This window comes from Toxotes jaculatrix, chromosome 12 (genome assembly GCF_017976425.1).
Source record: "Toxotes jaculatrix isolate fToxJac2 chromosome 12, fToxJac2.pri, whole genome shotgun sequence".
Taxonomy (NCBI): Eukaryota; Metazoa; Chordata; class Actinopteri; family Toxotidae; genus Toxotes; species Toxotes jaculatrix.
Window position 1 is genome coordinate 22670872 of NC_054405.1, and position 15371 is coordinate 22686242.

The 15371-nt window shown below is 40.5% G+C and overlaps 1 protein-coding gene across 3 annotated transcripts in view; it reads left to right on the forward strand.

Moving 5' to 3' along the window:
* cadm1a (cell adhesion molecule 1a) overlaps positions 1-15371 on the forward strand; it is a 317402-nt gene that overhangs the window by 205418 nt on the left and 96613 nt on the right. For 2 of the 3 annotated variants that reach the window (XM_041051345.1, XM_041051347.1), the window contains exon 2: positions 12336-12353. The exons of the other annotated variant lie outside the window; for it this stretch is intronic. In XM_041051345.1, coding sequence (XP_040907279.1) covers positions 12336-12353 — 18 coding nt within the window. The remainder of the gene's footprint in view (positions 1-12335; positions 12354-15371) is intronic. 3 annotated transcript variants of the gene reach the window in all.

The window sequence follows — 15371 nt, forward strand, 5'->3', positions numbered from 1 at the left end:
TATTGGAGAAGTATGCTCTCAGCCAAAGCAATTGAAGGGGCACGTTGCGTGGGTGGTCAGCTGGTTTGTACTTTTGCCACTTGTGAGGGATGCTTTATTCATGTCTGCCCTCTCTGTTCCTGTGCCTGTGGTGGATGTGAGGTGTCTCATAAGCAAGTTCTTTAATTAGCTCACACAAATAATTCTTCCTCTGCATCTAAATTGTCACTGTTAGTGGCTCAGCTGCAGATTACTCGCTGTGTCATTTGGAGGGACCAGACGATGCAGTATCTGCTGACCTTTTCTCCATAATCACTGCTTTGTAGCTGAATGTCATAAGCTTAATTTGAACATGGGGGAGGCCACTTAACAGCAAAAGCTGACAATTAAAGATTCAATTTTGGAGCAGCTCCAACTCCCTCTTCTCAAGATACAATGTCTCAGGTACAATTTGGATGAGGGCTGGGCCACTGGATGAATAATTTATGGATCAATGGCGCACTATGACAGAAATTTCTTTACTGACTGTGCAAATTTAGAATATAGTGCAATGCAATCGTGGACCATAGACAAAGGTGGATGTACAGATACTGACCTAACTCACAGGACTCTAAGGGCCTGGATTTACTGGACCTACAAAATACAAAATCCGTATTCTCGAAATCGCAACCAAGAGACACACAAGAACGTGAAATTTGCTAAACTTCTTGGAAACTTTGTATTACTACTGGTTTCAGCGTTCAAGGGTGGTGCTTCATCCTCGGAAATGTTACATTCCTACAGTAGAGAAGCAGATGCAAAAAAAATATGCTCAAATTGCTTTATAATTTATTTACACTGTAAAAATAGCCCACACTTCCCAGTATTTTCCTAACTGTATGTTGGTTTTGTCTCTTTCTGAGCGCCTACCGTTGGTATTTAATAATGGGAATACACCACAGACTCTTGTTAAGCAGATTCTTTCCAGGTTGTGAGGATTTGTACAGTAATTAAAAAAAAATTATAATGGCTCTTCTGGGGGCATCCTGGTGAGCCAGTGGTCTAAAATGTATGCTGTGTAATTGTGATGTCCTAGGTTCTGTTAGTGCTGAGGACTTTATCTTCTGTTTTCTCTCAGTGGTTCTTGTCAGTCTCTTCTAAACTGCCCAATCAAGGCAAAATACCAAAAGCATCTTTAAAATGCTCATTAACTATTCATTGAAAAAGTATGTTTTGGTTCATCAATTCTTAATAAATACATTAAAATATCATTTGCAAATCTTGGACGCACGCTGTTACTGAAACCTAGTTGGGGATCATGAGTTTGCTCTGGCAAAATGAGGAGGTCAGGATATTGCCTCAGCTGAACTTGTTAAAGCGGTTGGCTTTTTTTTCCGGGTGGCTTTACAGTGCTCCCTCCCGCTGCAGCCTAGGGAATTGCTGCCACCTTCAAGTGCAGCAAATCCTCAGACGTAAGTGTGTTAAGCCCCGTGTGCTTTGCCGAAGGTGGAAATGAAGACAGGCTACCCCTATGAAGAATGATGGCTCCTTCAAGAGGCAGCTGTCCTATTTTAAGCGGGCGACACTCACCACAATGTGCCGCCTGACTCTGCCTTTCCTTCACTCTTTTCTCCTTTGTTCTTCTTTCTCTTTCCCTCTATCTCCATCTCTGTCATGGCGAGGAAGGACCTTTGAGACCGGAGTAAATAAAAGTCACAGGAAGTGAGCAGAGCCTCAAAGTCTGTGAGAAGATTATGTGTAGTCCCCCTCAAACATCTTCAAGGATGGAAATGTTATTGATGCATGTTAAGTCCTCCGGGGGTTTCACTCTAAGGACATTTGGGGCCTTTCATCCCTGACATGAAGGTGGAGGGAAACATTATTGAAGCTCTGCAACATGACAGAGGTTTCTCCTTTCAGTGGAAGGCTTGAAAGAAGAGTCGTCTTTCTCCATCCTTTGAGAGAGAAGCCTCATAATTGGCTGAAATAGCTGCTCTTTTCTTCATGGCTGCTTCTTGAGGTAATTGGTATTTATGAAGTATTTATGGTCCATCTTTGCTAGTGTCAGCTCCACACCGAGCAGAATATATATTTTTTGGACCGGAGAGAAGCCTTTCCCCAACTTCTCCTTTCTCTGGGAGAAAAGTGTCTCCTTTTGTTTTGCCATTTTATGTATTCATAAATTCAGCAGAGTCATGCATTGTTGCACTTATGTAACAGCCTAAATAGGACCAAGGGGCGGTTATTATTGTGTGATTTCGACCCAGGCTGCCTTCCCATCTGTTATGATGACTTGAGGGATATAGACACTGCTTCTGCTAATAAAGATTTTTTTTTTTCATGCAATTAAACCACATAGTTAATAAAAATAAATTACCTATTGTTTATTGTCCAACAAAGATTGCAGCCTTTGTCTGTGGAGGCAGCAGTGATGCAGCAGTGTGGCTCTGGACATGGCACCATCGGTCAGTTGGATCAATCAGCTCATCACTTTGTTCCAAACTGAAATTAACAGTTAGATGGACCGTCAAGGGATTTTCAGGCATTTGTGGTCAACAGTGAATGGACCTTCACGACTTTTTCTTTTAGGCCAACATCAGACTGACATTAGTTTTAAGTGAAATGGACGGAGAGCTGGGTTTTTGGTTTAAGAGTGAAATGTCTCAACAAATTTTGGATGCACATTTTTTACATTTACTTCACAGTGACATAATTGCTGAACACTGAAAACAAACTTTGGACTTTTATCTTTTTAATGTTTGGTTTTAAAAAAGCGCATTACATCCTCAGAGCTGCTAGCATGACTGTAGACTCCTAGTTTTGGTTTCCCAGAAACCCTCTTAAATGTGGTTTACTCTAAGCAAGACGGTATGACAGCAGAGACAATGCACGCAATGCAAAATGAAATTATCCCATCTTTGTCCGGAGGTGGTGGGAACAAAATTGTGTGTACTTTGTGAGCTGTGTGTTTCTCTTTGTCCTGGCACCCGTACAGTTCAGGCTTATCTTCCCGCTTTCCTTCCTTTTTTCTTATTCTGTTTATCCTACTGTACAGCTATATCCACATTCTGAGTGACTGAGCTAATTGTTCCTGCTCATGCATTCTCTGCAGATTCAATTATACGCCACTCTGGGCATCCTGAAAAAAAATGAGGGTGGGAAAAGAGGGATGTGAGCTCAAAGTGTGGGAGAGTAAAAAATGAAAAAGCAAAGAGAGGCTTGAGAAGGTCATTGATAAGAGAGGGGAAAGTTGAGAGAGAGAGAAGAAAAAGGAGGATGAGAGCTAAGAAGTAGAGGCAGGAGGGATAAATTAGAGAGGGGAGTAAGAGCAGTCCCTTGAGTCATATATTTATGTAAGGGGAAAATCAGCTCACTGGAGTGTACACTGTAATGGCACCCCTCTGTATAATGATTGGCGCTGACCTCCCAAATAAGAGGATTAGTTTGTGCCTGAGCTGGCCAGAAATAATGGACCTCACCTTAGCTTAGCTGCAGTTTGACACAGCAGAAAATAGGTAGGGAAATAAGAATACCTCAGCAGCAGGAGGCTCGCCTGAACCTCATTCATCTGCATCACCATTGTGTCAAATTGGACATGCATTCCTGCATACCTGCTGGGTCCACGAACAGATGGCATAAACATACTGCCCCGTGTGGACTCATAAAATACAGTAGTCGACATCATGGAAATAAGGCGCTGCCGACTGTAACATGTTGCAGTAATTTATTTCTTTTCCCTTATAACGAGCAGTGCAATGAGTTACTGTTTCTGTTATTTACATGCTAGGTTGTCTACAGGAAATGAGCTCTTGTTATTGTAGCTTTCGGTCAGGCAGTGACAGGGCAAGTCTTCTGCTTGGAAGAATATTGTGGCTCAGCAGTGAATGTTGTGGTTAATGTCTGACTGCAGGGCACACTCTCCTTTTGTGTGCTCTGAACCAGCAGGATTAAAGCATCCATCTTGCTCTCCTGCTTCCCCTAATGGTATTAGGAAAAGGGTGGATAGGTTTCAGTATTCCGTTAAGGAATATCTGATATGGGGACTGGCTGATTCAATTAAGTAAAAAGCAAGGTGGGAGCGAATGAGTGCTGGTGTAATAGCCTCTGAGCCGCATTGCTCAAAGTGGGGCATTTTAATCTGGAAAACTCCTGCATTACCACCCCTCCATCTACAAAAAAAAACATATATTATACACTCATTACCAAAGGCCTTTAAAGGGTCAGTGTGCAATTTCTGCCTCAGTGCAGATCTCGGTCATTCAGTGACATGAATAACAACAACTCAAAATAGACATACAGCACACTGCCTTTCATGAAAAGTCACGCTGGGAACGACTTCAGCTCCTTGTGTTCTGGAACAAGATAAGCAGGTACAGACAATAGACAGAATGATGGACTCTAAAACTTGTTACCAAATTTGAACACAGGAAGTTCGCTAGTTGCTTAGTAATTCTTTATTGCTCCTGTCAAGCAGTAATATAAATTAACTGTCAGGCACTAAGTAGTTCATTATGGTTTTAGCTTCTCTTTTCAGTAGAATAACTTATAAAATGTTGGTTGGATAGCATATGGTCAACAAAAAAAAAATTTGACGTCCAAAAACAACATGTACATCCTGCTAGGTAAAAAAAAGCCTGGCTACACATGGCCTAGACGTGGCAAATGGAAACATATTTATCATTATTTAAACCATCAAAATGCATGTTTTTTTTTTTTATTTTAAATGGGAATATATTTAATGAAACCAACTGATAATAAATATACAAAGTTTATCCAGAACCAGAACAATTTATGAAGCACACAGCAGAACAAATTAGATTTACTGATCCTGTATAATCTGATAAACTGCTCGCTAATTTTAAAAATGTGCATTTGAAAACCTCACTCAGTGTTGAAGTGGTGCCATACATTACACATGCCAGTCACTGCAATTTCCTGTCCTGCGCTATAAGTTCCTCATAAGGACTATTTTAGTCCAAATTCAGTTGATGTTTTTATTTTATTGAACAATACAACTAGGCGAAAATTGATATTTGTTTTTGTGTTCTTGGAGAAAATATGATTAAACAGAAAAAAACTATAGTTAATATCAAACCACCCTATGTTTACACTTAATAGCATTAGTTACAGACACATTAATTTTGAAAAAGTCTAATTTGGGTTTCCTCTCAGCTGCAGCTCTTTGGCTGGACATCTGAACAATGCCTCAGAAATTTCTCAAATAGTAGCCTGCCTTATGTTGGCATATGGAAAATATGTGATGCTGTGAACATGTTTTTCAGTGTTTTTCATATTCACAGTTTACAGGGTGTGAACAAGCTACACGTGAAGTGAATAGAGTCATTCTCGTATTGTAAGTAATAGAGCGAGCACAACATGCTTTATTTTCACAGAGTGGAAACTGACAGTAGCATTTATGAACTCCACACTCTTCCGTTGCTGTGAAAAACAATGTTATGTTTAGGGCTCCTTTGTCACACTCTGTCTACACACATAGATGTGAGCAGTCTAACACCAGAAATAGACTTTTTTTATTTTAAACCCACAGATATGAGAGATATCTGTGTTCTCCATACCGAAACACCTGACCTTTCCAGCTCATCATTCATAATGTCCATAATTTTCATTGCCCTTTCCTACCTTTGAGGTTACTTGTTTTACAGGCATGACCAGCTGCTATCGTGTTTGATGATGAGCTAAAACTAAGGAGTCTTAGATTAGATTGATAGTATTTTGACCAAAAGAGAGAGTTTACCTCATGTCTCCAGCTCTGTTACGCACGAATGCCTCCAAATAGATTTCTAATGCATTACGTGTAAGACTTTCATAGTGTGTGGGGGCAGAAAACCCAAATCGGTTTCTTGACTTCTTCCACTACATACAGTTGAGTGGTCAGGTTATCACACTGCCGTTTGGTATCTTCACACCACCAAGTCCCAGTGCTGTCTGGAGCCATTGGGTTTCCATTACCACAAATCCATTCCACTCATTTAAAATTAATGGCTGTGGACCTTCACTGACCCCAGAGATAAGCCAAGCCAGGTCTTTTTCTTTGGAATACCTTGAGGATTCGGTTTTCCTGTCCTTATTAATCCATCACTGAGTGGATTGGGCATAGCAATATTTTGATTGTTACTGTAAAATCATTTTTTCTTTAGTTTGAAAATTTCTGCTAATATTTTGTGCAGTATTATTGTTTTTTTTTCTTTCATTCTTTGCATGTAGCACTGAAATCAGTAAAAACCTTAAAGTGCAATAGCCTTCCACATCCTCTATATACTTAACCTTAAATGGAATATTTATTCTTTATTGAGATTACTACTTTAGTTATGTGTTAACACACAAATACTATGAAACAACCAAAACCAAGAATGTATAAGTCCCTGTCACAATACTGTACAACTTCCCTATAGTCTGTGGCACTTATCTTTGAAATTCAATAGCATAGATGGTGGAAACAACGGAGCTATAGTTTTTCAGCCGTGTTATAATTACTCACTGTGAATAACCTTCGGGAGATATGTTATATATACACTCACCACTTTAGTAGGAACACCTGTACACCTTCTTATTAAAGCATTTATCCAATCACCCCATCATGTGTCAGCAGTACAGATACAGGTCAGGAGCTTCAGTTAATGTTCACGTCAAACATCAGAATGAAGAAAAAAATGTGATCTCATTGACTTTGACCGTGATATGATTGTTGGTACCAGACTGGCTGGTCCGACTGCTTGTTCAGAAACTGCTGATCTCCTGGGATTTTCACTCACAACAGTCTCCAGACTTTACTCGGTATGGTGCGAAAAACTTAAAACATCCAGTGAGCAGCAGTTCTGTAGACAGAAATTCCTTGTTTACGAGAGAGGTCAGAGGAGAATGGGCAGACTGGTTGGTTGCAATCATGTCAACATGGACCAGAATCTCAGAGGAATGTTTTCAACATCTTTTAGTGTCCATGCCAGGAAGAACAGAAGCTGTTTTGAGAGCAAAGGGAGACCCTGTCCCATATTAGCATGTTGTTCCTAATAAAATCAGTGACTTTACATGTATATTATTTTCCCTGTTCTAACAGCTGGATTGAAATTTAGACAATAGCAGCTCTCATGAAATGAAATTATCCACTTTTGAGTGCCAGCATTTGTCTTACATTTTCAGTTCATTTAAGTGTACACAATCTAGCAGATGGTACTGTAAACACACACTCCAGAATGTAAAATTTCACTCATAAAAAGGGCCCTCGATGCATAATGTTACACTCTTATAGGCTGAGCTGCATTACTTTTGCTCATTTTTCTGGCTGCTCTTATCCACCATGAAAATGCAGGCCTGTCTGTTCAAAGTCATGAGATGCACAAGGCAGTGTATTCATCCACCACCCATGACTTGGTGGTGAGAAGGGGTGAGGATTGGGGGTGCTGGGGACATTACCCTGGGCTCCTTTTTTCTCCATACCCTGAGGACACAGCCATTGGTGGTAGAGGGAGGGAGGTTTCTCAGCCTTATCAGCAGGACAGCACCCAGCACTCTAATCGCTGGGTCCCAGAGACAGCCTGAGGTAAAGGGAGAGTGGATGAGTGAGCAACATCCAAGGAGAGAAAGAAAAAGGAGGAAGGAGAGAAGGAAAAAAGGCAATGTTTATACCTCTTAGGTTACATCAAATGACAGCTGCTTTACAGTTCAGTGCATAACTGAGTAGAAATCCTTTTGGTGAGAAGAGACGAGTACAGATTCTGTCCCGTGGCACATTGTTGGTGATGAAATGTAGAGAAAGTTGCATCACCAGTCTCTTAGCAACGACAGCAGGTGCCATCTTGAAAGCCTCCTGAAGGAGAGGCTACAATCAAAAGAAGATCTGGAAAGTGGTCTGAGTCAAGGTCAATTAACTGAAATGATAATTGCTGTCAAAGTTAAGTTACTGTGACTTAGCAACCTGACCTACCATTGACTTTGCTCCATGAATCTCATTCTCTGCAGTCCTAGTTTCTTTGCCTTTCCCTCTTTTGACCTGAGAAACTATTTATAAATAAATATAAATATATTTTTTATATTTTATAAATAACAACTCGGACAGGAAAGATCATGGTTTGGGTTCGGATTACTACTTTGTTAACATAGGATGACCTTTGTCGCCATGTGTTCAAGGCTGCAGAACCATTGTGGTCATGGTTTTGAATGAATCCACATCGACTGTCAGCAGGAAACAGGGAATGAACAGCAGTCTCTGCCCGTTAAAGTCCAGCGTTTTTCTGCTGTGACCTCCTGTCTATGCAGACTTTGTCGTGTAATAACGTTACCTGACCTTTTCTCCAAGGTGAAGCTCTATAATCTGAAAGTCAGACACAGGCCAAAGGACAGCAGAGCAGATCTGATCGTGTTTATGCAGACACGTAGAGATTAAAAAGATATTTACTACTCATAATAGATTCATATTTTATCAAAAAGCTTTGATGCTGCGAGAGTCAAGGTATGGTTGTAACCCCAGAGCTCATTGTGATAGAGCACATAGTGTTCCATTCTCCACACTTGATTTACTGCTGTTACTGGTTTAAAAGAAAGACAATAGGATTGGTGCTATTGATAATTAGTTTTTAATGTGCCACACTCATCATGTCCAATTTCATGCCCCTTAGGCAGCTGATCACAGATTTAATCAACACATTACTCCTTGCTATACTTAAACTGACTGCAGGGAGGGCTTCTCTGTGTATGTGTGTATGTGTATGTGTGTGTGTGTGTGCTAGTAGGAGTGTGAAGGGGACACAGTGTTAGCCTGTTTGTGTGATCGAGGAGCGAGCGAGAGAGGTTGTCAGCATGTGCATCCATCCCAGCAACGTCCCTCTTTGATAGACACTGAATGTGTGTTCCAGGCCATTAACCAAGAGCTACGTTTGAAGAAGACGCGCTTGGAAGCGTGTGGTCGTGCTGTGTCGAAGGAAGCCATTGTTATTATTGTGTTTCTAGCAAAGAGGACACTGACCAGGCCTCCCTCACCTGATGAATACAGATGAAAGCAGGGCCGTTATGTCTGCTTTTTTAGACCACTCTCATAGCACCTGGGACCTTTTAGGGGGTTTTTTGTAACTATCTGAGGTTGGCTCATTTTTAAAATGTGTTTTTTGGTTGTTGCCGACCATTATACAGATGCTCAGTGTGTCAGTGGTGGGACCGTATATAACATTGGTACCACTATGTAGTTTTTTGTATTTTTTTGGGGGGGGGTCAGTCGGTTTGTTATTTGGTATGGATATTCCAGGTCCCCAGAAGATGATTCCCTACCTTTCTTTCAGGTGCCATCAAGTCAAAAATGTCCATTTGATCAACATTTTCATCAAATGAGCCATTTGATCTATAGGTTGTTAAAGTGCATATGTATGTTTATAGAAGTAAGACTAAGACAAATATTTTATTTGGAATTTAACAATAAAACACACTTTTAATTATTCATAATTCAAATTATATACTGTATATTTGTATGTGTACATATATATGTATATGTACACATACATATATGTACATATATGTACACATATATACATATATGTACATGTATGTATCAGTAATGCAAGTAGGACATGAAGCAAGACGAGTCAGATCAGGTTGCAAACAAGCCAATAGTTTATTTGGAGTTAAACCCAAATATCAGTGCACCACAAAATGTCTTTAACAGTCCCTCACTCCACCGGAAAACTGTGCACTGTGGGTCAAATTCACACCAGTAATTTGGTCTGTAAACGATGATGGATGTTTACAGTGGTCAGCCGGGGTAATAATTCGCCTTTGCTTTTTCTTCCAAATTCTTTAGCCAACTTGGGGGTTTGCTTTGTTTTGGGCTGCTTGTGCCTCAGCTGACCAAGTTTTCAGCATTTAATGTGTGAGTTGCTGCTTGTGGAGTATTACATGTATTACTGACCAAAGATTTAAAAAAAAAAAAAAAAAAAAAGACTAATTTAAAAAAAAAAAAGAAAAGAAATGACCTTCAGCGCCCTGCCGGTGTAAAGTGTAATATTGTTTAGGCTTCTTAACATTCAGCTTATATCTCTCTGTTGTATTATGCCTTTGAATAGCTGCTGATGGTGTTTTTTTATTTACATTTTGTGCGTGTCTGCTGACCACTTACTGTCTGACAGGAATTTCACATTGGCCTTAACCACAGCTGACTACAAAGAGACTCTACACTGTCAGGCTAGAGAGTGAGTATAGAGAAAGAGGAAGAGGCAGAAAATCAGACAACATGAGCCAGAAAAAGTAGCAGCAGTGTTTATCTTGAGCTACTTAGCTCCCTGGCTGTGAGTCAAATGTAGAGAGAGACATTGGGAGGTAGTGGAGGCCTTCATTAAATGCAGCTCAGGCCCTGGTGAAACCCTGGTTAATGTCCCTATCATCTCTGGAGTGGTCCATCGTCTAGCTCTCTGTCCAAATGACTCATGTTTAATGCATCTCTGCAGTCCTTGTCATTTAACCTCACCTCTGGAGGTTGTGGGTCGGGGTGGGATAGCACAGGCTCCCACAAGACCCATAAGGGGCAAAGCGGCGATGCAGTTATTCTTCACCCGCTCTCCATTTACTTAACATGGGGAGAGCTGCTCCATGTCTCGCCTATTGCTGTGTAATCTCCCAGAAGCGAAACCCCCACACACCATCACACTGCATGAACCTGAACTCGAGGGTGGTCCGGGTTGACTATGTGGCTCTCTGAAGCACTTTGTTACTCTGCTTCCTGTGTGCTATGGCTGAATGCTTAAGCAGGGGACAAGTGATGCTATGCTGGGAGACTTTATGACTCTTTTGGTGAGCACTCCGGTTTATAGCTTTGGGAAAAGCTTTTCAGGTGAGACTGAAGGCTGTCAAACTCCATCAACCGTTGTCAAACAGACTGAATATTTTGTTGGAACCGACAGTTTCTGTCAGAGATTTTCCTTCTGATCGTGTTCAGATTGCATCTATTTGAATTAGTTATGCTCATTAAACACTAAGTAGTTTGGAAATTAATGCAGTAGCTTGGAAATGAGTGTAATTTCTATTTACAACGTGGTTGGATGACACATCGTACGGGTTTGTTTGAAGCACGCCGAGGCCTTTAAGCTTGCACAGATACATGTCCAGGGATTTAGGAAAAAGCAAATGAGCAACGATTCAGCAAGATACATCTTTACTACGAATGGGGCTGTGTAACAGGATATAAAAGAGAGGAAATTCTTCTCTTTGTTTCACTTGATCTTCACGCTTCATTTTCCTCTGATTTTTTTCCTGCTTACATGCAAAGACTGCCTCCCTCTCACTCTTCTACTCCCTCACTTACACACACCCACTCAGTCTCTGCCTCTCTTTCTTGCTCTGGATAATGGTAATTAGAATATCACCATGATTGAAATTTGGCAAAAGTTGAAGAGGAAATAGGTTTTCTAATCAAAAGCTGCCTCGTAGCTGGAATCCTGATGCTTACTTGGCTGAAAAATGTTCTTCGACGATGGGGGCCCAAGTGGATGCCAGACTGTATGCACAGGGCCAATGCTGCACTTCCCCTGCAACGCTGGATTTTATACAGATGTCCCAGTTGAGACCAGTTTATCCAGTTTTAGCCAGTTTACACTTATTTATCATTTTTTAGATGATCTACTGACAGATATGTCGACATCTATATACAAGCTACAGCCAGCAGCCTGTTAGATCGACAGTATAAAGACTAGAGACTAAGAGAAAAAGCCAAGCCTTGCTCTGTCCAAACGCAGAAAATATCCACCTACAAGTGCCTCTAAAGCTCACTAGTTAACACGTCCTACCTAGTTTGATTAATCCACAAAGTAACTTAAAATGAACTAATTGTGTCTCCATGGGGGGGTTATGTGTGCTGGGTTGTTTCTTGGCAGAGAGCACGTACTTCCTTTCCTGGTATCTCTACTGGTTGCCTGGCAACCTTACGCTTTTGCTCATGGTGTAATTTCTTTGTTGATACAGTACATATATTTATTAACCTAAGCTGAGTCTGTTCCTGTTTTGATTCATCAAACTGTGCACGAAAGGCAACAGCAATGACATGAATAATTGTGTTGGTTGTGTCACGGTAGTAGTAGCAGCGGTAGTAGAGTTTAGGTGTATCACTGTCCAAAGGATAGTCAAACCTTACACTTAAACAACTGGCTGCTTCTCAAATCAGCTATGCTCTTTTAATGATCATCTTTTTGAAAAGGGGAACAGCATGAATAACCTTGCTTTGCCTTCTTACCTTGTTTGTCCTGTACTTTACAAACATGCGCCTGTATGCACTGGCAAACGGGGGCAATTCATTTTGAATGGGGTCTTGAATGCTAACCTTCCTTTCTGTTTTTGTTTCTCTCCTTTCTACCCTTCCCACCTATCCTCCTCCTCCAACACAGGAGCTGCACAGTATCCAGGTAAGCCTTCCCCACGTTTCCTTTCCTTCTCACCATATTCCAGCTTCCCAGCTTCCTCTCGGTATCTAGTGTTTGTGTATTGCATGTGACCAGTGTGCCGCCTCTCTCCATCTCAGTTTCACTCCTTTTTTTCTCACATTTAGATTTCTGTCTGTCTCACTCTTGCTTTCTCCACAGTCCATTTCTTCCAAATCTTATGCTACTGTGATTGCTGCTGAATGATGCATCTTCAGTTTCTTGCCCGTGTTCTAAACAGCCCTAGCTGTAGCGTCCTGGTGTACGCTGCAGTTAACCAGACAGTGCTGAGACACAACTCAGTGGTATGAAGAGTTTTATACAAACAGCATTTTCTCAAAATGACAAAACTTTGAAAGACACCCTTTGTAAAGGTTTTTGTACATATATTGTGTTCAGGTTCTGAGCTCTGACTGAGTGTAGGTAGCAGGCTTGTTGCTACAGATATAGTTGTTCCAGTATCTATGTGTTTATTTTTCTATTTTTTGTATTTTTCTGCTTTGCGTTGCATCATTTAGTGTTTTCTTAGCTATTAAGTCTTAACATTTTAACAAAATTTATTCTTGAAACATTCTTGAGATATTTTTATTTATATATATGTTTTTATTTATAACTATTTATAATTAGGCTTTACCTGGTCAGAATGGGCTTCCTTAGACAGCCCTTCCAAGGGAAAAAAAAATTCAATGCTGTACATCAAGTCACGCTGCCTTTTTTAAATGCCTTCACTCCCCCTCTCCCCTCTCTCTCCTCTACCAAGCCTTTTAATCCAATTAGCAGTGCCAGTGACAGTTATTTATATGTACATGAATTAGACTTGAACAGCAAGACATCCTCCCTTGGGGCTGATTGGACAGGGCCCAGTCCTTCACAGGCCTGTTCTCGGTCACAAACCTATGCTTCTGCCACAAAGCATTGGTGGTCTCTGCAGCTGATTGCCAACAAAGCAGCAACAGAAAGCTCACACCCACATGCCACTGCCAAAGACAATCATCATCTCATCTGATTTTAATGTGGAAACTAAACCAGTGCACACCTCTTCTCACCAGTGAAATACTCCGACCATATTGTTTCATCTTCTCACTGTTTTTCGAAGCCATCAGGACTAAAGAAATATTTGACTGATTCAAATTGGGACACTCTAATAAGCTGTCTTCTGAGTGTTCAGGTCCATTGTAGATCCATGCTTCTGTTGCATTCCATTGCGTTGGACTGAAATACTGCCAAATGAGTGTTGTAAGCTGCCAAATCAGGCTCTCTTACCCTTTTGAACTATTTGCCAGTGATTGCACTACTTCAGAGAAGCAGAAAAAGTCATGTTCACAATATTGGCAGGATAACCCTTAAATGTTTTTAAATACAATATGTTTGAAATTAATTATTAGAATTTTTCAAAAGTTGGATTCATCATCGCTGCCATTTTTAGTCCAGTCGTTTAATGTTTACAGTTGTTAGTCTGCAAAGTGACTTTAACATTTTGTTTGTAAATTATAGACTTATAGTTGATCATGAGGCAATTAAAGAACCCAATAAAAGTTCAAGATGGCTTCTTTTGGCTTAAATAAATAGAAATCAGCTCTAGGGCTGCATGTTGATTACTCTTTATTTATTCTCACTTTGGAATTAGAGCCATATTTGTGTGCCAAGTATTTTCTAAATTTACAATAAACTGAAATAAATAAAAAAAAAGTAGTAGGAACAACAAGAAGGAGAAGTAACAAAACCAGAATGAGATATAGAAACAACAAAACATCCTTTTCTCCAGGGCTTGTTTTTATTTTAAGAATGTGTAGCTGAAGTCAGTTTTAAACACGTGAGCTCCACACCTCCAGCTACGAAGTGAAGTAAATAAAAGGGTATTTACACTTATTAATAAACAACATACAGAGGGGTGCAAATGAAAGAAAAAAGCAACAGAACATGTTTTAGTGAGATGTTGGGCCACACCACAAGGCTCCAGAAGAGTTTCACTGCTGCCTGTCATAGTTTCTCAAGTCTCCGGATCTCTGCTGGAGGGATGAGCGCCACTCTTCTGACTGGCATTCGCTCGTTTGTTGTTTTGATTATTTGTGGTGGAGAGCTGCTGGATTTCCAACCAGACAAAGCAGGAAAACATCTCTGAGTTTTGAAGTGTTGGCTGCCCCAGACAAGCAATTTAAAGATGTCTCGTTGGGTGACTAATTAAGAGAAGACTAGACAGATTAATCGCTAATGACAAAAAACAGAAATATTGTTCATTGTACCCTTGTGCCCTTTGATGTAATTTACTTCTAACACATTATTATTATTATTATTATCAGCTCAGGATTCAAGACATTTTGGCTGAGAATGAGTTTTTGGAAATAGCTTATATCTCTTTCTTCACTAAAGGAAAATGGACCATTTTTAGAAAGACCAGAGGGAAAGAAAAATATTTCCTTTTGTTAAAGGTCACAGTGCTTCCTTAGTTGACCTGCCACGACGGACAAGTCTTCTCTTTTCCTGCGTGGGTGACTCGTGTTTGTTCAATATGCCAATCAATAGAACGGAAGACGTGAGAGGATGGAGGTGGGCTGAAGGACGCAGCAGTTAAACACAAGGAGTCTTATCCGTGTGTGCACAGAGAGGCTCTTTAAACACACAGAAACACATGCATTTATGTGTGTGTAGTCACATACACACAGAGAGTACAGCTCAGATTAATGACTACATCAGTCACACGCGCACAGTGTTTGCTTGTCATCCTGTATGCTTTTCTTTTATAACACAGGTTCAATTTCCCAAGCTACTGAAGCTCAATCAGCGTTTCCTCAGAATATGTATTCAGCAAGGTCATCTCTCACTGCACCAAGAAAATTTCCCAGCCACAGGATGTGTCTTTGCTATTGCAATGTCAATAGTCCCCCAGTCCAATGCACTGCAATCTACATTTGTCAATACATGAGCTGCTTTGAGCCAAACTGCGAGCTGAGGATGCTCGTTCGTTAAACAGACCTTGTTTCTCTTGGCTCCGTTTGACACCTG